General features: G+C 48.0%; 1 protein-coding gene across 1 annotated transcript; it reads left to right on the top strand.

The window, feature by feature from the left end:
- Positions 1–890: 890 nt before the first annotated feature.
- On the top strand, positions 891–23,280 carry fmn2b (formin 2b; the record flags this gene model as incomplete). Its single annotated transcript, XM_084485590.1, is given in 19 exon segments — positions 891–2,533; positions 4,552–4,832; positions 5,393–5,580; positions 6,189–6,269; positions 8,039–8,235; positions 8,237–9,184; positions 10,386–10,530; positions 11,079–11,166; positions 12,582–12,643; positions 12,723–12,814; positions 12,995–13,124; positions 16,054–16,200; positions 16,784–16,843; positions 16,958–17,078; positions 20,005–20,097; positions 20,937–20,988; positions 22,339–22,488; positions 23,038–23,119; positions 23,254–23,280. Coding segments are annotated over 19 exon segments (4,587 nt in total).
- Positions 23,281–23,679: the final 399 nt, after the last annotated feature.

Genomic DNA, 23,679 nt, shown 5'->3' with positions numbered 1-23,679 from the left:
AATTAAAAAATATAAACCAATAACTAACCCTAACCCTATTATATTTATTTTAAGTGCCAATAGATGAAGGAGGAATCTTAACCAGAGCTCTCTTCAGGAAAGATCCCGCTATGACAGGCTGAGCAGGAGGGAGAGACTACCATGCAGTACCCGGAGCGCCCCCTTCAGGAAAGAGCTCGCTATGACAGGCTGAGCAGCAGTGTGAAACTACCTTGCAGTACCCGGTATGACAGACAGGCCCCACCAGAGCTGGCTTCAGTCTGGTGGTAGGGCTCCCATCCCCCACCCCTATCAACATGCCATCCCCCATCCCTCTCCTCACAGGCACCCCCGCCCTCCGTCTCAGTTAAGATTGCCAGTCAATGGAGAGGCTCTCTCTCACTCTCTCTCTCTCTCTCTCTCTCTCTCCCCCCCCCCCCCACCCCCAGGTCCCCCAGCCCCCCCCACCAACCTGCTCAGTAACCAGGGTTGAGCTCCGCACAGACGCACAGCCGCGGCTGCTCTAGTAATGAGCACATTGTCCCACGGGTGCGCATCTTGCGTCACTCTGTTCGGCAGAAGGGCTGGCGAGGGGAGACGGGAGGGGGGGGGGGGGGAAGACAGGCGAGTGGAGGAGAGAGAGGGGAGGAGGAGCCTCTGTGTGCAAGCGCTTCATCTCAGCTGCATCAGCATCCACGTCGCCACTTCTCCGCCCCTTATCACCAGAAAGGAAAAAAAAAAAACGCAATCACGCGGACGGTGGAAGAGAGGAGCGTAATAACAGCAGCGACCTTTATTCCATCAGCCCCGGGCGCACGTCAAGGTGACTCCACCGAGGCTGCCCGGACATTTCCCCCGCGATGGGAGCGGCTTTGCTCTGCATGGCCTGAGAGGACCAGCCTCCCAGAGACATGGGCAACCAGGAGGCTAAACACAGGAAGGCTGCAGCCGCCGCGTCATCGGGGGAAGGAAGCAACACCGCTCTAGACGAGGGATGGAGAGAAGGAGACAAAACAAAAAGAGGCAAGAAAGGGGGGGGCGGAGCGGGGGAGCCGGGCACATGGCCAGCCAAGAAGAAAAACAAATCAGAGTCCAAGTCGTCCGTTTTCTCGATCCGCAAGAGAAAGAGCAACCTTAAGGGGAAAGGAGGCGCGGGCTCCAAGGAGGATGTGTTGGCATGGCAACAAGACGAGCTGGACAGCGCTCCGTCTCAGGGCACCAAAACACCGGACCTGTCTGCGGACGAACTCGGCCTGTCCAACGCAGAAGCCGCTACGCACCGCGGGGAGGAGGGGCGGAGGAGGGACCCCCACCCCCAGAGAGAGGCCGGCGGGGGGGCACTAGTGGACGGCACACGCAAAGCACAGCCGCCGGCCCCCACAGAGCCAGCCTCCCCTGTGGAGGAGGGCGGGCCAAAGGGGGCCAGCTCGGGGTCCGACACGGACATCTACAGCTTCCACTCAGCCACTGACCAGGAGGACCTCCTGGCCGACATCCAGCAGGCCATCAGACTCCAGCACCAACAGAAGCACAACAACGGGAGTCAGCGGGGAGGGCAGGAGCGCGGCCTGAACCAGAGACCCGCTGGAGGACAGAAGAACAGGCCGGACGATGGCGGCGAGGCCAGCAGCCTGACCTCCCCGGTGTTGCAGCTGAGCCCAGAGTTGGAGCTGGGCTCGGACGCACTGTCGTTCCTAGACACCGGGAGGCCAACCAGTTCTGCCCGGCAAAACGGCCTCCTACCAACTCCTCGTCTTCCTCTGACTGTAGCAGAGCCAGGGAGAGGGGAGGTGGGGATACAGCAGTGGGATGGCGCACACGAAGAGGAGATGACACAGAGCGCACCGGAGGACCGCGAGGTCTTGTTGGGACAAAAGGACTGGTGTGTTTTGGAGGAGAACACCTCTCCTGATGCGTCCATCCCCACAGCAGACAATGCTGCTGCTTTGGAAAGCTTGGTTGCCGAGACAACAACAAGAGGCCTTCCTGATCTCCCGGCGTCATTGGAGAGTGTCGTTGAACCTCCAACTCAGGAGCAGGGAGGGGACAGAAGCATGGAGTGGATGGTTGAGGAGGTCCGGATTGGTCTGGATGGACCTAGTTGTTCTGCGGACGGCAGTGGTGAAGAAGACTCTCAGAGTGATGAGCCAATCGAGGGCTTGATCTCGGAGAGGGCCTCGCGAGAGGGGGGCGCTCCCCTTGGCAGGGGGACCAGTGTGGAGTCTCTGTCAGAGTGCCTGAGTGCTGAGTCACAACAACACTGCTTCAGCAGCACCAGCACCAGCGCCTTCGTTCCTGTCCCTCAGCCCAGGAGGAGCCCCAGTCAGTGGCCCCCACAGGAGAGCCCCACGGTCTCAGCACGGCTCCTCAAGATGTCTACGTGTTCAGCTCCTAGCTACTCCACACTGGGTTCCAGCGTCAAACCCTACCCCCCCATCTTCCCCTCCTACATCAAGACCACCACCCGCCAGCTCAGCTCCCCGGGCCACTCTCCGGGTCTGTCTCCGTCACAGAGTCCCCAGTCCCCCCGCAGGGTCCACAGCCAGGTGCACAGGTATGACGACCCAGGGCCGCTGGCTCTCTTCTCTTTGTGTCGCACTTCAACCAAACTGAAGTTGTCTTCCTCAATTAAAAGGTGCGAGAGGAAGGGGCGTGTCTTTGGTTATTAGACTCTTTTCTGCTCCATTCCTTCCTGCAGCAGCTTAATGCATTAAGGTTAGCTGATTGATTCAGGTGTACTGGGCAGAGTGTGTTTACAGTAGAACTAAACAAAGATCATACTAGTGATGAACTAGTGGACAAAGCAAAAAAGTTTGGTTGGAGGAGTACAGGAAGCTAGGTTGTAATTACAATATCTCTGATCTATTCAGGTCATTGGAATGAAATGTACTCACAGATAACATGTTTGTTTGATGTTATTGGTTATTAAGGGATGTTTTCTGAGGAATGGCTAGAGTGTATCACAGGTCATTAAGTGGAATATATGACAAGCTGTTTTTGTATATTATCATATCAAACAAGCCACACATACAACTGTGCTAAAGCCATATCCTAGTTCAAAACACACTTAATTAAATCTTTATTTAACAGTTCTTTATTTTCAGTCACAGTAGGACAACAGTGAGTTTAAAAGATAATACCAGTCTTTAATCAAAGCATAGTAACCAAAAACATCTCTTTATCAATATAATTTCTTAAAATCCCTTTGGTGATCAGATTCTGCCTTAAAGCATTTCCTGTGAGTATGTTGGTCAGGATGTGAACAACGGTTGAACCATGGTCTTTGTGATGACACATGTGTTATAGTGCTTGTATGGCGATTCACAGTTTTTTAGTCCACATACTCTGTATTAATTAATTAAGACCAAAATGCTATTTTGCCATTGTCTCCATTTGTGGTGAGAGCACACTCGAGCTGAACGCTCTTCAGTACAAGCAAGTGGTTTAGACCAATGATATTGGTAACGGATGTTTCTGTGAAGCCAGGAGACTGTGACCCTGTCCCAATTATCCCCCTTCCCCTAGATTTAAGCCCTAACCCTAGATTTTGCACGTTCCCACAAAGGAGTAGGATGTCCCAATACTTAGGGGAGCAAGGGAGAGTGCTGTTTTTCCCTTAAAATCAACCTTTGAACGCTAGCCAGCTCAGGAGCTGGCTTGAAGCTAAGGGCACTCAAAGCAAGTGTTCTTGTTAAGGGGAGAGAAATGGGACTGGGCCTGTGACTGCCTTGAAGAGGATGGGCAGCTACATGAGCACCAGGTCTTTTATTAGCTGCTAAGTGGAGCTGTCCACAGATGCCCCAGTGATGTACACAGACCGTTTGATGTCTGTGGGCCAGAGGGGCTGCCTATAGGCCACTTCACTGTTCCTCTGCCCTAGGGGCGGCCTAGTGGGAGCCTTACACTAGAGGCACATCCACCTCACAGTGCTGTCTGTAACAGAGTCTAGAGGTCCACCTCAGTGCTGTCTGTAACAGAGTCTAGAGGTCCACCTCACAGTGTGGTCTGTAACAGAGTCTGGAGGTCCACCTCACAGTGTGGTCTGTAACAGAGTCTAGAGGTCCACCTCACAGTGCTGTCTGTAACAGAGTCTAGAGGTCCACCTCACAGTGTGGTCTGTAACAGAGTCTAGAGGTCCACCTCACAGTGTGGTCTGTAACAGAGTCTAGAGGTCCACCACAGTGCTGTCTGTAACAGAGTCTAGAGGTCCACCTCACAGTGTGGTCTGTAACAGAGTCTAGAGGTCCACCTCAGTGCTGTCTGTCAGAGTCTTTCTGTCATAGTAGTATCCCAGAGGGGCCCTTTATTACCTTTTCTGTGAAGTGGGCACTTTGAGTTCTTTTGGACTGCGGGCCCCATTTGATTGTCTCTGCACCACGACCTGGTTCAGCTGCCCCTGTATCCGCTCACCCCCTGACCCTGGGCAGGGGAGGGGCTCCCCTCAACGTGGTTGGCCGTTTTTGGCCTCTCGGTTCCTCTCCGTTGTTGTTGGTTGCCATGGTGTTAGTGTCGGCGTTAAGATTTCAAAGCTTTTCACTGATTGGTTTTCCTGCCTTCCTGTACGCGTGTCAGAGGCCAAACGGAGCGGCGCAGAGTCCAGCGACGCCAGGGGCCCCGCAGCCTGGGCCGGCCCCTGAGCCTATCGGCCGACTGGACAGAGGAGCTGGAGCTGGAGAGCAGTCTGCGGAGCCGGGGGCCCGGCGAGGGGAGCGAGGGCTCCTGGGAGTTTCTGGAGGGATATGGAGCCGGCTCGGAGGACCGACTGAGGGGGGGCAGCCAGCCGCTGTGCAGCAGTGCCCGGCAGCCGTCCCTCGCCCACGCCCCCGCCTGCGGCCTGCAGGACGTCTTCAGCGGTGAGTAGCGGCCCAGACCAGGCCTGAGTACGTCTGGAGTAAACCCAAACTGGGTTAGACGTGCAAAAAAATCAGGAGTCAAGTTTATTAATTAATTACTGGAGCTGTTCCACTTTGGTCCATCAAATATTTAGACTGTTGGCCGTAGAAATGCAGGCTGTCTCCGATTGCAGCCACTGAGTTTTTATTTGTTAAACTCGGCACTAACAGGACACGGCACACTGGTTATCCTTGTTCTGTGGGGGTGACGGATGGAGTGTTTGGTGCAGTTGTTCCCTACCTCCTCTGATGCCAAACTGCACTCTCCTACAACCTCTCCTCCTCCTCCACCCTTTCCTCCACCCTCTCCTCCTCCATCCTCTTCTCCACCCTCTCCTCCACCCTTTCCTCAACCCTCTCCTCCACCCTCTCCTCCTCTATCCTCTTCTCCACCCTCTCCTCCACCCTTTCCTCCACCCTCTCCTCCTCCACCCTCTCCTCCACCCTCTCCTCCACCCTTACTTCAACCCTCTCCTCCGCCCTCTCCTCCACCCTCTCCACCGCCCGTCCTGCCCCTTCAGGCCGGACCCTCCTGGAGAAGCTGTTCACGCAGCAGGAGCAGGCAGAGCCCGAGGAGGCTGAGAGGATGTGCTCCAGGATCCTGGCCATGGGCCTCCTGCTCCCCTTCACTGAGTGCTTCAGGCAGCAGCTGGGGGGCAGCCCCGCCCACATGACCTCCAGCACCACCGCCGCAACAGCCAGGTTTGATGTGAGTGAACACAGTCGCTACTGCGTACTGGTACTGGGGACATCCTCACCGCACCTCTGTCGTTGATCTCATTGTATTTAGCTCTTTCGATTAGAACTATTTGAAAATAGGACTGTTCGAACAAAATGAGGGAGACAAGAGGGAGACAGGAGGGAGGCGAGAGGGAGACAGGAGGGAGACAGGAGGGAGACCAGAGGGAGTGAAGAGGGAGACGAGAGGGAGACGAGAGGGAGACAGGAGGGAGACGAGAGGGAGACAGGAGGGAGACAGGAGGGAGACGAGAGGGAGACATGAGGGAGACCAGAGGGAGACAGGAGGGAGACCAGAGGGAGACCAGAGGGAGTGAAGAGGGAGACAAGAGGGAGACAGGAGGGAGACCAGAGGGAGACCGGAGGGAGACAAGAGGGAGACAGGAGGGAGACCAGAGGGAGACAGGAGGGAGACAGGAGGGAGACAGGAGGGAGACCAGAGGGAGACCAGAGGGAGACCAGAGGGAGACAGGAGGGAGACTGAGCCGTTGGACCCAGAGCGTTTGGTGAAAGCATAATAAGGTTTCCCTGTGGTCAGTCACACTTCCTCCTCCTCCTCACCACTGTCTGTCTGAGCAGCAGGAGCAGCTGTACACATGGGCAGCAGTCAGCCAGCCCCCCCACTCCATGGAGCATTTTGAGGGACGCCTGCCGGCTCAGGTCAGGGGTCTTTGGCCCTCAGTAAGAGCTGGGGCCGGAGAACCTGACAGGACCGAACTACAACACACAGACAGCGGTAAAGGAGAGACAATGCGACTACACACATCCTCTGCTGTCTACCTGTCTGACTCTTTCCATTTCATGATAGTCTTGTTTTTAAAAAAATTGTCTTAAATTGTTTCCTTTCTATATTTAACCGTCTTTAGAGGAATGCGAAGGTGAGTGTGATTAGAGTGTGTTATTCATTTAGGTGATGTATATTTGGATTTAGTTATATTTATTGCCTGATCTAAGGTGGAGAAGTGAAGCGACAATGTCAAAAGCACACACACACACACACACGCACACGCACACTCACACGCACTCACACTCACACACATGCACACGAACACAAACATGAACACACACTCACACACATGCGCATGAACACAAACACACACACGCACGCCTGCACACACATGCACGCACGCATGCGCACGCACGCACGCGCGCACATGCGGCTGCACACAAACACACACACACACACACACACACACACACACACACACATAAACACACACAGCATGCACAAGAACACAAACACACACACACACACACACACACACACACACACACACACCAGCATGCATACACACACACACACACACACACACACACACACACACACACACACACACACACACACACACACACACACACACATACACACACACGCATGCACACAAACACACAAACATGAACATGTTAACCTTCTGTCCCCCAGAACATCTCTCAGACACTGTGGATCCAGAAATCAAGGAGGAGGGGATGAAATACCTTCCGGTAAATATATTTTCTTAAGGAGAACGTAGGCTTGGAAGATGATGGGGGAGCACACTATCAATGAGTAGCTGCTGGTGTCACCCAACACCAAATGAGCACTGAGCAATATGGACGAATATTAGATCACTATAATCCTAATAGCCACAACATCTATATCAATGACTATATGCTTATGAATTATAAATTCAGTTGTGAAAAGTCCATGTGAGGGTAAATTGATTAGAGTTACATGGTCATTTTATGGTATTTTGTTCCTGATATTTAGATTTGATTGTCTCAATCTCAACATAATATAAATTAGACAAAATCCCTATCAACAATAACTTGATAGCTTTTTGCAATGACTAAACAACTGCACAATACTGAACAATAACATTGAATGATTTGTATTATTATTTGGACTTAGTTTTCCCACCTCAAGATGGCAGTAGCGTCATATATTGTGATGAGCGCTGTTTAAAGTAAGGGACCCCTTCCTTGATATTATTCTACAGGGGATCGTAAGTCTTTGTGTCCAAAATGTTTTCACCATGTCCTTATTTTATTATAATGTGCAGTGGTTGTAATTTGGCATTTTTCTGGACACTCTTTCCCCTCGTTTTCTACTTGTGTGTTAATGTTTCATGCCCTTGCGTTTTTTATAACACAAGGGCAGTGTTATAAAACGTTCCACAATGCATCACTGTACTTTGTTCGTCATCGCCGGCCTGCGTCTTCTACCCCTTCTGCTCGGAGTTCGCTCCAGGGATGACCTCAACATGACGTACATGTACCATGCATGAAGGACCCAGAGTTGGCCTCGGCAGCCTGTCAATGTTCTAGTCTGCACCTCAAGCTCTTTGAGTTTGATGGTTGCGCTTTACACTGCGATCCTTTATTCATCTAGATGTCCCTCTGCAGGTTAAAACCTACAGTCAAAGCTCTAATGTGTTGTCCTCTGTGTCCAGGAGGAGTCTCTCCTCAAGACGGTCCACCTGAAGGAGGAGCACGTCAACGTCATCCAGCAGCTGGAGCAGACCATCGAGGACCTCCGCACCAAGATCGCAGAGCTGGAGCGCCCCGCCTCTCCGCCCCCGCCCCCGCCTGACCACGTGGAGCTCACGGCAGACCACCCCGACCAGGAGGGTGGGGGAGGCGAGGAGGCCCCCCCCCCCCCCCCGGGCGGTGTGTGACGTCCATCTCCAGACGGAGGCCTTCGGCGGGGTCCTGGAGGCCAAGTCGGTGCAGACGTCGCCCATGGAGGACAGCTACCGGTTCGGAGTGCCTTGCCCTGCGGACCCAGCCGCCTTGATGAACGGCTTCACAGGAGAGGAGCCGCTGCCCCGGGAACCCAGCCTCCCCGTCCCCACGTCGCCCAAAGCCGTCCAGGCGGAGTTTCAGTGTACATGCCAGCTACAGAGCGGATTACCAGCTCTACCAGGGAACATGATGTCACCTCCACCGCCCCCACCACCCCCACCACCTCCACCTCTTCCAGGGCATGTGTCAATCACTCTACCCGCTCCCCCCCCACCACCATCAATACCAGCAGGTCCCATGCCACCACCCCCACCTCCTCCACCCCCACCACCTTGGCCTGGCATGCCTGGGGCACCGCCTCCTCCTCCTCCTCCCCCTCCGCTTCCAGGTGCACTTGCACCTCCTCCTCCTCCTCCACCTCCTCCACTACCAGGTGGATTTGCACCTCCTCCTCCTCCTCCACTACCAGGTGGATTTGCACCTCCTCCTCCTCCTCCACTACCAGGTGGATTTGCACCTCCTCCTCCTCCTCCACTACCAGGTGGATTTGCACCTCCTCCTCCTCCACCACTACCAGGTGGACTTGCACCTCCTCCTCCACCTCCTTTACCTGGGTCAGGTGCTGGCTGTCCGCCCCCACCCCCGCCCCCACCCCCGCCTCCGGGGGGCGGCCCCCCGGCCCCGCCCCTGCTGTTTGGAGCCCCGGGGGCGCTGGGCAGCCTGCCCCCTCCTCTGCCCATGCAGCTGTTCGCTCTGGGCATGATGCAGGACAAGGCCCCCAGGAAGGCGGCCCTGGAGCCCCCCAGGCCCATGAAGCCCCTCTACTGGACGCGCATACAGCTGCTGACCAAGAAGTACCTCCTACTTATTCAAATCAATAATACTGAGTACCTCCTACTTATTATAATCAGTGATAATGAGTACCTCCTACTTATTATAATCAGTGATAATGAGTACCTCCTACTTATTATAATCAGTGATAATGAGTACCTCCTACTTATTCAAATCAGTGATAATGAGTACCTCCTACTTATTCAAATCGGTGATAATGAGTACCTCCTACTTATTCAAATCAGTGATAATGAGTACCTCCTACATATTATAATCAGTGATAATGAGTACCTCCTACATATTCAAATCAGTGATGGGTTCATGTATTAAAAGTGCTGTAGGTTCCAGAGCTGCTATGTGGAGACAGTTGAGACTGTTAGAAAGGGCCTAGCTCTCCGCCATCGACCTCTGAAGAATAAGTCCCGCCTCTGAGGCTCCGGTTCCCTTGGTCAAATGTCTGGGAAATAACATGGGTTTTTTTAATCATCGTACATAACAAACTCTGTAGGTGGCGAAGAAGTAAAAACTGCATCATGTTTTGAACTACACACTTTTTCCATCTAGTTTCGACTGGGTTTTTGGATTGTCAGTGCCGGTAAAGTAGTAAACAATTATTAATGCTTCTTTAACGGCACCAAATTTCTTCGCCACCTATAGAGTTTGTTATGTATGATCATTCAAAAACCCCATGTTATTAACCATAGACATTTGACCGAGGGAACCAGGAGGCGGGATTTATTCTTCAGAGGTCTATTCGTTAGTGGGTGGAGGCTCTCCATCTGCTGTCAGTGGGTGGAGGCCCTCTGCCAGCTGTCAGTATGGGCCAGTTTAGAACACTGCTCATATCTGACCAATCAGGGCATCTCTTTCCTGATTAGTTCGGGGAAGCCATGTTGCCTGTCAATCACTGGCATGTGAAATGCAACACTTCTCAATAGCAGAAAAATGTAGGGAGGGAGGGAGAAGGGAGGAGGTGGTTTAGCTTCAGAATGGTGCTCTCTTCTGCTCCCTCTCTACAACTCTCCTACAGCATCTTTAATAACAAGGATGAGCCTTTTCTTCTGCGGTTGTGGATCATGTTGGGTATGGCTAATGGTCTCACGTGCACATACAGAGACCTCATGTAAAGACCTTGTAGAACCACCTTCTTACCTCCTGACAGAACGCTACATACATGTATAAGTGCAGATTGTGTCTAAAATGTGGGTGTCGTGGTGTCGTCAGGGAGGTGGCGTCTGCGCTGGTCTGGGAGAGCATCGAGGAACCATCAGTGGACTTCCAGGAGTTTGTGGATTTATTCTCAAAGACGGCCGTGAAGGAGAAGAAGAAGCCTCTGTCAGACACCATCACCAAGTCCAAGGCCAAGCAGGTCAGTGAGGCCGGGCTCAGGGGAACGCAGGGAACAGTGCTCACACACCAGGCCCCCCGTTCCTGTCACAGCAATATACTGGCCACAACCATTGACCAAAGAACGGTCAGCTATTGCACACGTGTACGCTGAACACTTTTTAAAAATAAATCTTAAAATGTAACTCAATAAATAAATCTTACAATCTAACTTACAATGTGCCCCAAACAGGAGAGAGCAGCGCTGCCCAGCACACATAACGAACCATTCCCTGAATAGTGTTGTATGATATATCCCCAAGTTACCCTGGGGCCCCAGGCCCTGCTGGCCCACTCCAGTACAGCACCAGTACAGTACCAGTACAGGAAGCAGCAGCTCGTCCATAAGAGGGGGCTTCTCAGGGCTATGGGGAATGCATTTCCAATGAGGAAGTCAGATATTTAGTTATATGGGTTTTATCTTTGTCAATATTTCCTTATTTTGTAATGATTCTGTGTTCATCTTTATCCTCACATTGTGTGTGTGTGTGTGTGTGTGTGTGTGTGTGTGTGTGTGTGTGTATTTCCCAGGTTGTGAAACTACTAAACAACAAGCGATCGCAGGCTGTGGGGATTCTGATGTCGTCTCTCCACCTGGACATGAAGGACATCCAGCATGGTAACTTAAACTAACTTTAATTAATCATAATCATGAGCCTAGGCTCCAGCATTATCTGGGTTGTTGTGAAACCTTTTTATGAAGTCAATAGTTTAGCTCTTTGTGACCCATATGTTCCAGAGGATAGAATATCTGTATTATCCTAAGGTGAGCTTATGGAGGACAGAAAGCCCCTGTTGAGCAGGACAAAAGCTTGATTGATCGATTTATTGAATTCATAAAAGGTTTATCTTGACTGGGCTTCAACTGAGTTCAACATATGAACATGTTGAAACTTGAGCCAATCAGATTTAAACGTTGACTTTTTGTCCTGCCAGATCCGGTCTGAAGTAAACCCAAGACATCTCAGAGAAAAGCCCTCTACAAATCTCCATTTATCTTTAAACATTGTTGCCCTTTGACTTTTCTGGCGATGTGCAGAGGGCTGAACCTGTGAAGGGGGCCGTTTAGTAATGTATAACAGAAACCATCGCTGTAGCAGGGGCGCATACATGTCTTTGTGTCAGTGGGCTGTGACATATTTCAGCCGTAAAATCCTCACATAGCCACAGGGAGCAGCACCGAGCACATACAATAGTTAAGAGGTAATATCCTCATATAGCCACAGGGAGCAGCACAGAGCACATGCAGTAAAGCTGCAACACTTGCACATAGTCAAGAGGGGGCAACAACGGACACACAGATGAAGTGAGCATGTTGTAGAAGAAGCCTACCTTTACCTATCTATATAAGCACGACTTGGACTTTTAGAAGACAGAATCTCTTGGGCGGCGTATTGTAGATATAAAGATTAGAGACGCTCCACACGTGTTATACACAATTCCTCTCCTTTTGTTTCATAGACAATAGACCAAAACCTTTACCAAATAAAGTGAGTTAAAAGCGATCCTGTCTCGGCGGCCTTTCCTGGATTAAAAATAACATAACAGGGCTGTGGGGGCTGGTATGGGAATCTGTCCATTAGAAGATTGGAGCCTGTGCAGGTGTCACCAGGATTAGGTCTGTCCACTGGCCAGGGGGCTTTAAAGCTTTAGGTTGTCTCTCTGCTCTTTGAGGCTGTTGTTCTGGCCAGAGCCAGTCTTTTGCACCATATAGACCCTGGATTTTATTCACCTTGCTGCATCAAAGTACATTCAATACTGCAACGTCCAAAAGCTGTTCTAGTTTCAGCTGACTGAGACAACATCTCATTGTGGGTGAGCTAGACTTAGCTGTTGGCGTTTTCCCTCCGACCGCGTGTCCCTAACGTTGACCTTTCTCTGACCTCCACCATACAAGTCCTGTGTTTTTGAATACATTCTTTCTGTTTCTCAGTTAATTTTAGTACTTATGATGTATCAGTATGACCATGAAACTCTAAGTAGAGGCGCCACATATCAGAGATGTAACGCCCATGTGTGCCCTGTGGTCTCCAGCCATCCTGAACCTGGACAACGCCGTAGTGGACCTGGAGACCTTGCAGGCCCTCTACGAAAACGTAAGGAACATATTTACAGTGTCATTGCTCATTTCCTTCCACATAGCCCTTTTTTACTAAATGTATTTTTGAATTGTAGAGAGCACAACAGGAGGAGATGGAGAAAATCAATAAACATCTCAAGTCTTCTAAAGAGAAGGACCACGCCAAGCCCCTGGACAAACCTGAACAGTATGTGTTCCTGTGTCTGGCACTGATCATCATACTAATGCTACCAGTAACATGTACAAACCAGATAGCAGCCCACCATGGTACCACCAGCAAGCCTTTTCTTTTATTTCCTCCTTAAAAAAACGAATTGTAACATGTTGACTGGATTTGACGCTGTTTGCCTGTCTCCTTATGTCTCAGGTTCCTGTTTCAGCTGGCCCAGATCCCCAACTTCCACGAGCGAGTTTTCTGCATCCTCTTCCAGTCCAGCTTCAAGGAATGTATTTCCTCGATAGTCCGTAAGCTGGACATTATGCAGCGAGTGTGCAAGGTAAGAAAACCCTTCAGTTACAACTCCAGCATCTCTAAATCCACCAATTAAATTCTACCAGACCATTTAGAATAATACACACCTACACCCACACACAACATAAACCTGCATTATAACTTTTCTATGGCAGCTATTTACTCCAAGGATAAGTATCTCACCTCGAAAGTTCCTCAGGAACAAAACAAGCTCATCCACGAGTCAAACAATCCAGGGTATTTGTATCTATACACCTTTTTTCTTTTGGTCCACTTTTATCCCTAACCTCCGAAGCATCTCGATTGGTGAGAACATGTTCATCCAGAATCCATCTGGCCAGGCTTCAAGTTCTGTGCTTGTGGCCGAACCACAATGTGTCTGACCAATCAGCATCACTTAAATTAAATTACATTTTATTTGTATTGCCCTTAATCACCATTATAGTCTCAAAGGGCATCCTTTGAGGAACCACATTAAATGATGCTTGGTAGATCCACTTCCCCTGGTTCTGTGTAACAAACCAATCTGGCACGTCAGGGTCCTTTTTCCTAACCCCCACTGTTGGAAGATTGCCAGCAGCCATCTGAAAAGTGCACCAGTTCAACTCAAGCCAACAGCGTTGTACATACTCCACTGTGTACTTTACGTCTAGACGATATTTTATAGCTAAGTCCAGTGGGAGGCAGGCCAGCGGAAAAATGTATTTCTGTCTTGGATCAATCTCAGATTGACCTTTATTGTTCTTTAAGAATGTTCTTGCTCAGGTTAGGCCCTGTTTTACTTTTGTGGCGTGCAGAGTTGTCAGGGTGCAGTGACCACATCCCATCAGACAGATGGGGTGATTATGAACTAGCTCACATAGTGGTTCTTAAAAATGAGCTATATCAGCTATTGTGTCCATTCTTCACCGTTTCCTGTCTGCTGCCATCTCGCAGAACCTCAGCAGGTCTTTGGTATACTGCCCCAGCTCTGTTGGTATACTGCCCCAGCTCTGTTGGTATACTGCCCCAATTCTGTTGGTATATTCCCCCCCCATCTCTGTTGGTATACTGCCCCACCATGTCTGTTGGTGTACTGCCCTACCTCTGTTGGTATACTGCCCCACCATGTGAATGGTTGGTATTGCACCTTGCTTATACATACACTCAAGGTCTATTATGAGTGTATGTAGTCTATTATTACTTATCAAATGAATGCAGGCTACATGCCAAAGCTGCTCTCCCTTGACTCACCCTCCCTCCTACCTGCTGGCCATGTGCTGAACTGCATTCTCCTGACCCTGTACCATCATGGTGGAAGCTCCACAAGACCCCTTCCTGTTATTAACAGAGACACAACCTCCCCCATTCTATCTAGAGTTAGAGTGACACCTCTCATTCTCTAAAGACTGCCCTGGTCAGCCTGTTGGCTGTCCAAGTCGTTCATTATGAACATTTATTCAAACCCTGTGGTTGATACACCGTTTGTGATAAAGACTAGGCTACAAGCGTTTCATTCCCATTCTACCTTAGGCCTGGACATCTAAGCTTGAGGCTCCATCTGCTTTATGAAAATAAAAATATGAAATAGATAGGAATAATAAACCAATAGCCCGGATTTCATCTGTCATTCTGACCGTGCATTAAAGCCCTGCAACTGATCTTGTTCGTTGAATGTAAATAGGATGCCAGAGTGTGTAAAAAAAAAAAGCAATAAAATAGAGCTTGTGTATCAAAACGGATTTCCCCGCCAGAGGTCCAGGCTAAGCCCCAAATGTCCGCAAATCCTTCAACCCTCTGCTGGCATCTGTATTTAAAGCCTGCTTCCACCTCAGTCTTCTGACTGTCAACTCCTACTCCAGTTTGAACTCCATTTATCTGAAGTGGAACTGTCCACCCTGGATCTTGGGCCATGGTATGTAAACCCCCACATCAAGCGCAGACTTTAAACCATAAGTCTGATCTGCTGGCCTCAACTATGCCTAAATTTGATAGAAACTTATTCTTTGTTACTTTCATATTCATCTTTGTTGGGTCCCCACTCCAGTATGGCCACACATTGCTCTGGATTTCCTTTATTGGTTCCCTGTCTGTGATGCTGAAATGGGTGATCAAGTATATTACTTATCTGATCAAAAGCCCATTCCCTGCCAAATTCTAGAGCCTCACCTGCCTGGTCGTTGCTCTTTCTATATTAACTGTTTGACTGCCAGCCAGTTCTTAAACACCAATATAGCAGCTTCTCCTGCACAGTGTGTTGATTAGTCACTTTATTTAACTCAGCTGTTGAGACATCCTTGACTCTGTTGCCCACCTTAAATCCAGGAGGCCGTAATCCAAACCCCAACCATGGCCAAATGCTGTGTCCAGGACCGGGGAAGAGCCAAGTGTCAGGAAAAAAAGACACACTTAAAGATTTGTACGATGTCCTGAGAGACTTTTTTACTGAACACCAGGATCCTAGTAAAACTGAGAGGATTTTAGGCTGAGACCAAACATTGCGCAGAGGCTGGTCATTTAATGAACAAAAACTGTAGCAGTTGCATTTGTTGTAAACAGTATTTCAAAATATGTGCACTAGGTGGAAGTCTAGTATTGTGAATTATCCGATGATATGCCACTTCATTAGCCGCCTTCCCTTTAATCGTTTAGCTATACAACTCAATAGATAAGATATGTTCATACAATTATGTAAATAAAATATTTACCCCAAAAAACATTAACATTATTATTATTTTTTAACTAACAAGGAAGAGGCAGACTGCTCCTGCCTTGCACACCATGTCAAAGGGTTGATTGAATATTTTTCTCTATGTTGCCTCAGTTCTTCAGTGGAGTGGACCAGAAGCTGTTTTACTGCCACCCTCTGCAATGACCAGTGGTCTGTAATGGTTGCTGAGTGACGTGGTCAGATCTGTGTTTTCACTTGGTTTATCCGACATTACTATATTTCCCCCCCTCGGCTCTCCTCCCAGACTCTGCGGAACGGGGAGGGCGTGATGCAGGTGCTGGGCCTGATCCTGGCCTTCGGTAACTTCATGAACGGGGGGAACCGCAGCAGAGGGCAGGCGGACGGCTTCAACCTGGACATCCTGCCCAAGATCAAGGACGTCAAGAGCGCCGTGAGTCACACCAGACAGACTGACACCAGAGTGACTGACCAACTGACTGTGGACTGTGAGGAGTGGCACCAGACAGACAGACAGACAGACAGACAGACTGTGGACTGTGAGGAGTGGCACCAGACAGACAGACAGACAGACAGACAGACAGACTGAGGACTGTGAGGAGTGGCACCAGACAGACAGACAGACAGACAGACAGACAGACTGAGGACTGTGAGGAGTGGCACCAGACTGACTGACTGACTGACTGAGGACTGTGTGGGATGGCACTAGACAGACTGACTGAGGACTATATCTACATGTAATACTTATAGGATCAATATAGAGGATGTATCTGCATGTAATACTTATAGGATCAATATAGAGTCTGTATCTACATGTAATACTTATAGGATCAATATAGAGTCTGCATCTGCATGTAATACTTATAGGATCAATATAGAGGCAGTATCTACATGTAATACTTAAATGATCAATATATAGAGGATTTATCTACATGTAATACTTTATGTGTAAGGAGACTTAATAATGGTTTATATATAAATGTTTAAATGTTTTAATGTTTGCTCTCTGTTCACAGGACAACACCAGAAGTCTTCTATCATATATCGTTGCTTACTATCTCCAACACTTTGACGAGGTAGATCACATCTCTACGCTCCCATTTACACCATGATTAAATTTAAAAAACAGGAGCTACAGGGGCTCGCTGTGAACGGGATTTAATGTTCTCTGTTGTTGTTGTTGTTATCAGGATGCTGGGAAGGAGACGTGTGTCTACCCCCTCCCTGAACCCCAGGACCTGTTCCAGGCGTCGCAGATGAAGTTTGAGGAGTTCCACAAGGACATGCTGCAACTGAGGAAGGACCTCCGAGGTAACAAACCAACAATGAGCAGCTAGCTGAGCAGGTGCTAGAAGAAGACCAGAAGAAGTGCCACTCTGAGAATGCATTACAGAGGGAGGGGTGACCTGAGGCTTCACTCCACCAGAGCTTCTGTTTAGCTGCTCTAGGGAAGATCTGAGAGATGTAAAGAGGGAGAACAGAAAGGTTTTGGAAGATGAACAACCAATAAAAAGGTCCCCTAACCCTTTAAGCTCCCTCCCTCCCTAAAGTTCTCCACCATTGAGAAGTCTTGCATTTCTGTGCTCGATAGGCTAGATGGATTCGTTGAACCTATCAAGGAAGAGAAGCCCTGATTTGACATGAGATGATACCATATATACGGAATATGGAGTCACGATGACTGTTGTTTCCGGTCTTAACTGTATATAACAACTTAACGATAAAATCACGGTATCTTGTACTGCTGCTAACGATAGAAGCGGTCCAGTCTTGATTTAAAACAGTTCAAACTATCACTCATGATCACATTCTAAGGGAGTGAGATCCAATCAGCTACAATTCTTTGGCTGAAGAATGAGCCTCGCACATCAAGCCTAAACTGCTGCTTGTAAATCTTCTGACTGTGGCCCCTGGTCCCTGTGTGCTGTGGAATTGAGCCCAGGCTCAATTCTGTCCAAACCATTCATAATCTTGTACACTTGTATCATGTCACCGTGTTGTCTCCTGTGCATCAGTGATGGTAGTTTGAGGCTGGAGAGACGTTCTTCATAAGGGAGGGATTGGAGGCGTGGTACTAGCTTCATAGCTCGTCGTTGGATCTCCTCAACCTCTTTGCTGTCAGATTGATATCGTGGAGACCAGATTACATTCCCATACTCTAAGTGGGGTCTGACCATGGCAGAGAACAGCCTAGGCACCGTGACTTCATCCAAGCATGTGAAAGTCGCCTTCACAAGACTCAACATTCTGGAGGCTTTGTTTACTGCATTTGCTATGTGGCTATGAAAATTCAGCTCACTGTCAATTGTAATGCCCTTTCTCTGATGTGTCAGTGATCAGTATAACACCATTCATTGTATAAACTATGAGGATGAGGATGAGGAGGATGAGGTTGTTTCTGCCAAGATGAACCACTCTGCATTTTCCCTCATTGAAGCCGAGCTGCCATTCTTGAGGTCAAGGTCTGCCTGGATCTGACGGTGGTCGTCTCGGGTTATTATTCTGTTGAAGATCTTGGTGTCGTCAGCAAATATCTTCGCTGTGCTTCGGATCATATCGGGGAGGTCATTTATGAAAATGACAAACAGTATCGGTCCTAGGACGCTCCCCTGAGGGATTCCACTCAGTGCAGTGGCCCAATCAGAGGCCCATTTACGGTCACCCTCTGTTTGCGGCCCACAAAGAAGTGCTGGATCCAGTTCAGGAGGTTGCTGCCCATGCCATAGTGTTTTATTTGAGAAGTTTTCATTTTGATAAATACAGAAACATACTCGAAATAAAAAAATCACACTCTCTCCCAGGTAACACAAAAGTAAATATACAATAGAGTAAGAAAAAGGATAATACAAATATTGCATATAGCACACTGAAAGCACACCTACATACCCCATGGCACAAGAAAATAACGAAAAGAAAACTAAGAAACAAAATGCAACTGAAGGGTTTGGAACCTGGGGCTGGGTTCACCAGATCACCAAACGGAGGCGTAGCAGGAGAGCTTTTGTGATTAAGCCATTGTGATGGACATATTCCTAACCTCGGTACCTGAGGAAATAGGAACAGGGAAGATAAAATATAACTTGCAGTTGACTGAAGGAAGCTGAGCCTCAATGTAAAGAAATTTGATTGTACCATCTTCCCAGTTTGTAAACCCTCATCAGAGAGTGTTGGAGCGAAGTTATGATTACTTAACATTTAGTTGCATGCTAATTTGTTTGCTGAATCCACCTTAGATAATAGCATAGCAAAAAGATAGCTTTTCAAGTTTCATATTCTTCCATATCAAGCCACACACTAAGGCAGTCTCCCCAAGGTGACTCTCCCCTTGCCAGGGCATCAAGGCTGTTGCCTTAGCAGCCCAATAGTGTTGGAAACAGAAGAGCTAGCCCACCTTGAACTCCAAGCTCCTGCTAGTGAGACGCCAGGTGCCTGATATCCCCAGACAGAAGGCATGATTATCCAGTCTATCTGTTTAAACAATGAGGCAGATGGGCAACTTCTGAAGATAAAGGGATCTAGGGAGGGAGAGCATTGTTCTGGCGTCATTGAGCCCTATCAGAGGGATGTATTGTGCTGCTCTCAATGATCTTTCTAATTTCAAATTTCACCCGTATGTACTTGAATGGGATTTCTAGATTTTTTTAGGAATAACTTTACCAAGATGTTGAGTTGTAGAAGTTGTTGTAAAAGTGGTTGTTTACAATTTCCAAAGGAAGTGTGTCTAGAAACAGAGGACCTAGAGTATGTGAAATGGGCAAGAGTTGAATCAGACCCAAGAGGTAAGGATGGAGGATCAGCCTGATACAGGAGCAGGTCACCCAGTACCGAGAGATACGGCTCTCAGAAAAGCCTGGATAACGCTGATCTTAAGGGGATTCCTAATGCTAAGGGATAGTGGTTCAAGCGGTAAATATAAAATGCAAGGGCTCATGCAGCACCCCTGCCTTGTCCTTTGATGCAGTGGGACAACGGACGGTTTGGGGTGCACACACATCTCAATCAGAGATCAAAAAGGCACCAAAACCAAAGCACCTAGGACCTTCAACAGATATAAAAAAAAAAAAAAAAAAAAATTATATGATACTATTGTGTCAGGTTGTCATTTAAGCTTATGAAATAAGCCAGTTTCTCCTTCCTTTAGACGTTGTGCTATTCTTGAGGCTACTGCTGAAACACATGCATCCTTTTGAAATGTCTGCTGCGTCTTCACTATGGTTCACTCCTGACCTCTCCCCAGCGTGCACGGCCGAGGTGGAGAAGGTGGTGCGACTTTCAGAAGAAGAGCATCTGCAGCCCTTCAAGGACAACATGGAGGCGTTCCTGAGCCAAGGTAGAGCTGCAGAACACCCTCATCCTCTCACTACTCTTCCTCTGTGTTCCTCTCACTCCTCTTCCTCTGTGTTCCTCTCACTCCTCTTCCTCTGTGTTCCTCTCACTCCTCTTCCTGTGGTCTTCTCACTCCTCTTCCTGTGTTAATCTCACTCCTCTTCCTGTGTTCCTCTCACTCCTCTTCCTCTGTGTTCCTCTCACTCCTCTTCCTGTGGTCTTCTCACTCCTCTTCCTGTGTTAATCTCACTCCTCTTCCTGTGTTCCTCTCACTCATCTTCCTCTGTGTTCCTCTCACTCCTCTTCCTGTGGTCTTCTCACTCCTCTTCCTGTGTTCCTCTCACTCATCTTCCTCTGTGTTCCTCTCACTCCTCTTCCTGTGTTCATCTCACTCTTCTTGCTCTGTGTTCATCTCACTCCTCCTCCTCTGTGTTCATCTCACCCCTCTTCCTCTGTGTTCACTACATGTGGCCCTTGTCCTCTCACTTCTCTTGCTCTGTGTTCATCTCACTCCTCTGGCTCTGTGTTCATCTCACTCCTATTCCTCTGTGTTCACCCTCATGTAAAAGGGGATTTGAGTTCCACTGATATTATTTATTTCATTGGTTGACCGAAAGTGGAACCATCCTGTAGAGCCACCAGTGGGTGACGTGCTGAAGTGGTTGTGTTCAGAGTTCAAACTACACATAACATGTACATCACATATCATTGACTGGTAAAAAAAAGTCATTTAGGGTATGTTAAGTTATAGTATGGATGAACAAAGTCACGTGCCAGATGAGGGCTTTGATTATTTTTTTACCGATACATTTAATTGTGTGTGTGTGTGTTCTTTTTTAACAGCCAAAAGTGAACTGGAGACACAAGACACGCTACTCAGCAACACCCACAAAACGTGAGTGACCTCAAACGGAGTTATGCCACTATGTTCCTTTAGTAGTGGTTAGGTCATGGATTCATACAGCATGTTTTGTTCATTTACTCATACCGTACCAGAATCATACCAGTGAGCCATTGGTCTCACAAACATCTGGATCACAATCACCTTCTGGTGAGCAGACCAATGAAACAAACTTGTATGTTGTTACGATACAGGGACGTGTTGTGTGAGAGCTGACTGGTGAACTGGATCCTGTGTAGTATAACTGTGTGTGAACTGGTTCCTGTATAGACTGACTGGTGAACTCATAGACATAATAAAGAGTAGACGCCGCATTTGCTGCTGTGCGCAAGAAATGCGGCCGCCATCTTGGACCGGTCATACTCCGAGTTGCGTAGCAGCAGAAGACACAAGATGCCAGAGCACTGTGCAGCATATTCCTGCTCAACTCGGCGGACCAACGCAAACAGTGCTCAGGGGATTACTTTTCAGGAGGAGACACAGTTTGGCATCGACAACCATCATTCTGACTCATTGTCATTGGTTGTGTCTGTGCCAAACTCGCCTCTCTTGAACTGCAGAAAGGGAGCACGAGAAAGAAGCTCTGCAAAACAGTCCTCTTTCAGGGGTTTTAGCTCATACAAAAACGTTCATGTGTTTATATATAGATATCTAATGTATTCATATATTATTTATGTATGCTATGTATATATTTATATATAGCCTAATCATATATTGTTTCTTCAACTTATTAAAATAGCTGACTTTACTGCCCCTATCTGTTTCTGCTTCTCTATCATATTTATAGTGTGTGATTTACAGAAAAAAATACCTGTCCCTGTTTTGTTTTTGAAGACACAACATTAGTTTTTTCAATCAGATTGCTAGTCAAACTGGAAAAGTCTCTGTTTTTTCCCCCTTTTCGGGGATTATGTTCCCAGTTTTGATCTCGGACGTCTGGTCACTTTATATCATATATCAGAATATTCTATTACTGTTAAGCCCACTATGAATATTAAAACGCCGAACAATGTGTCCTGTATCATGGCTACATGTATGACCTTTGCAGCAAAAAACCCTGCTTCAGTTTGGTATTCAGTGAGGTGTGATTAATTAAAAGCGCTGACAGTTCATTGCACCAAACAGATTACACTGAGTGGAGCGGTCGACCGGTCCAAGATGGCGGCCCCACGGCTCTCCTGCGCCAGTAGGCAGTAGCGGCCGATGCGGGGTCTACTTTTTATTATGCCTATGGGTGAACTGGTTCCTGTGTAGACTGACTGGTTCCTGTGTAGACAGACTGGTTCCTGTGTAGACTTACTGGTGAACTGGTTCCTGTGTAGACTGACTGGTTCCTGGTTCTAGGTTCCTGGAGCTGAGCGTGTCCTTCTCAGTGAAGGCCCGGTCGGGGGAGAAGGAGATCTCCCCCGGAACCTTCTTCACCCTCTGGCACGAGTTCTCCTCTGACTTCAAGGACCAGTGGAAGAGGGAGAACAAGCAGATGCTCCAATACAGGTAGGCTAAGTACAGGTAGGCCTAAGTACAGGTAGACCTAAGTACAGGTAGGCCTAAGTACAGGTAGGCCTAAGTACAGGTAGGCTAAGTACAGGTAGACCTAAGTACAGGTAGGCTTAAGTACAGGTAGGCTTAAATACAGGTAGGCCTAAGTACAGGTAGACCTAAGTACAGGTAGGCTAAGTACAGGTAGGCCTAAGTACAGGTAGGATAAGTACAGGTAGACTAACTACAGGTAGACCGAAGTACAGGTAGAACTAGGTATAGGTAGGCTAAGTACAGTTAGACCTCACCTGTAGGTAATCTCAGTACATGTCACTGGTCTGTTAAATGCTCACTATTGCTCGGATGCCAAATTGCCAATTTTGCATAATGCATAACAATACTTCTAATAATACAAAGGGAACAAGCAATTTGTTAGATAGTGTTATTTCATTTATCCAGCCCTTATCTAGCTTATCAACAGCCACGTTCCCTGCCTAAAAAGTCAACCGTGAATTCTAGGTTGATTAAAGTCTCAATGTCTTGAACCTGCCTCTCTCCATCCAGGCTGAAGGCTGCAGAGGAACGCTTCAAGCAGGCCAAGGAGAAGGCCACCTTCAGCGTCAAGCCCAAACAAGCCTCAGGGATTGTAAGTGTGTGTGGGGTCCACCATGGACTCTTATTGATCTACACAAACTAGTTTCACTCATTTACAACAGAAATGTTGAATCTTGTTTCAAACTGGGTAAACGACACTAAGCAGCTGTTATTCCTTTCTAACAGAAAGCCAAACTGGGAATGAAGACCTGAGGGTTGCTCGTCCAATCACGCTCAAGGTGTATTTGCTCTTGCAGTAGCTCATCTAATTTCACTTCAATAAAATCATGTATTTTAAAATTTGTATTTCATGGTTGTCAATTGTGTAAGGTAGTGAATTTGTCCGTGTACAAAGTATATTTGCAAAAGTCATCTTTTTGGAAGAGCATCTTGTGCTTCGAGTAAAGTAAAATGTCTTTATAATTCATTCTTTATGTCTGGTTTCACAACCAAATACCTTTGCTTGTATTCAAAGCATCAGCTAATGTTTTTTCTTTTAAAGACAAAGATGAGGGTTGTTTTGTATTAATAAACTGGAACTGATGTGTCTTGTGGTTTAATTCCACTTTATCAGATTGTTGAATCCATAAACAGATGAGCCGGGCTATGGAT

Source organism: Micromesistius poutassou, assembly GCF_964030765.1.
Source record: "Micromesistius poutassou genome assembly, chromosome: 21".
Classification (NCBI taxonomy): domain Eukaryota; kingdom Metazoa; phylum Chordata; class Actinopteri; order Gadiformes; family Gadidae; genus Micromesistius; species Micromesistius poutassou.
This window is presented reverse-complemented; position numbering and strand designations above follow the sequence as displayed.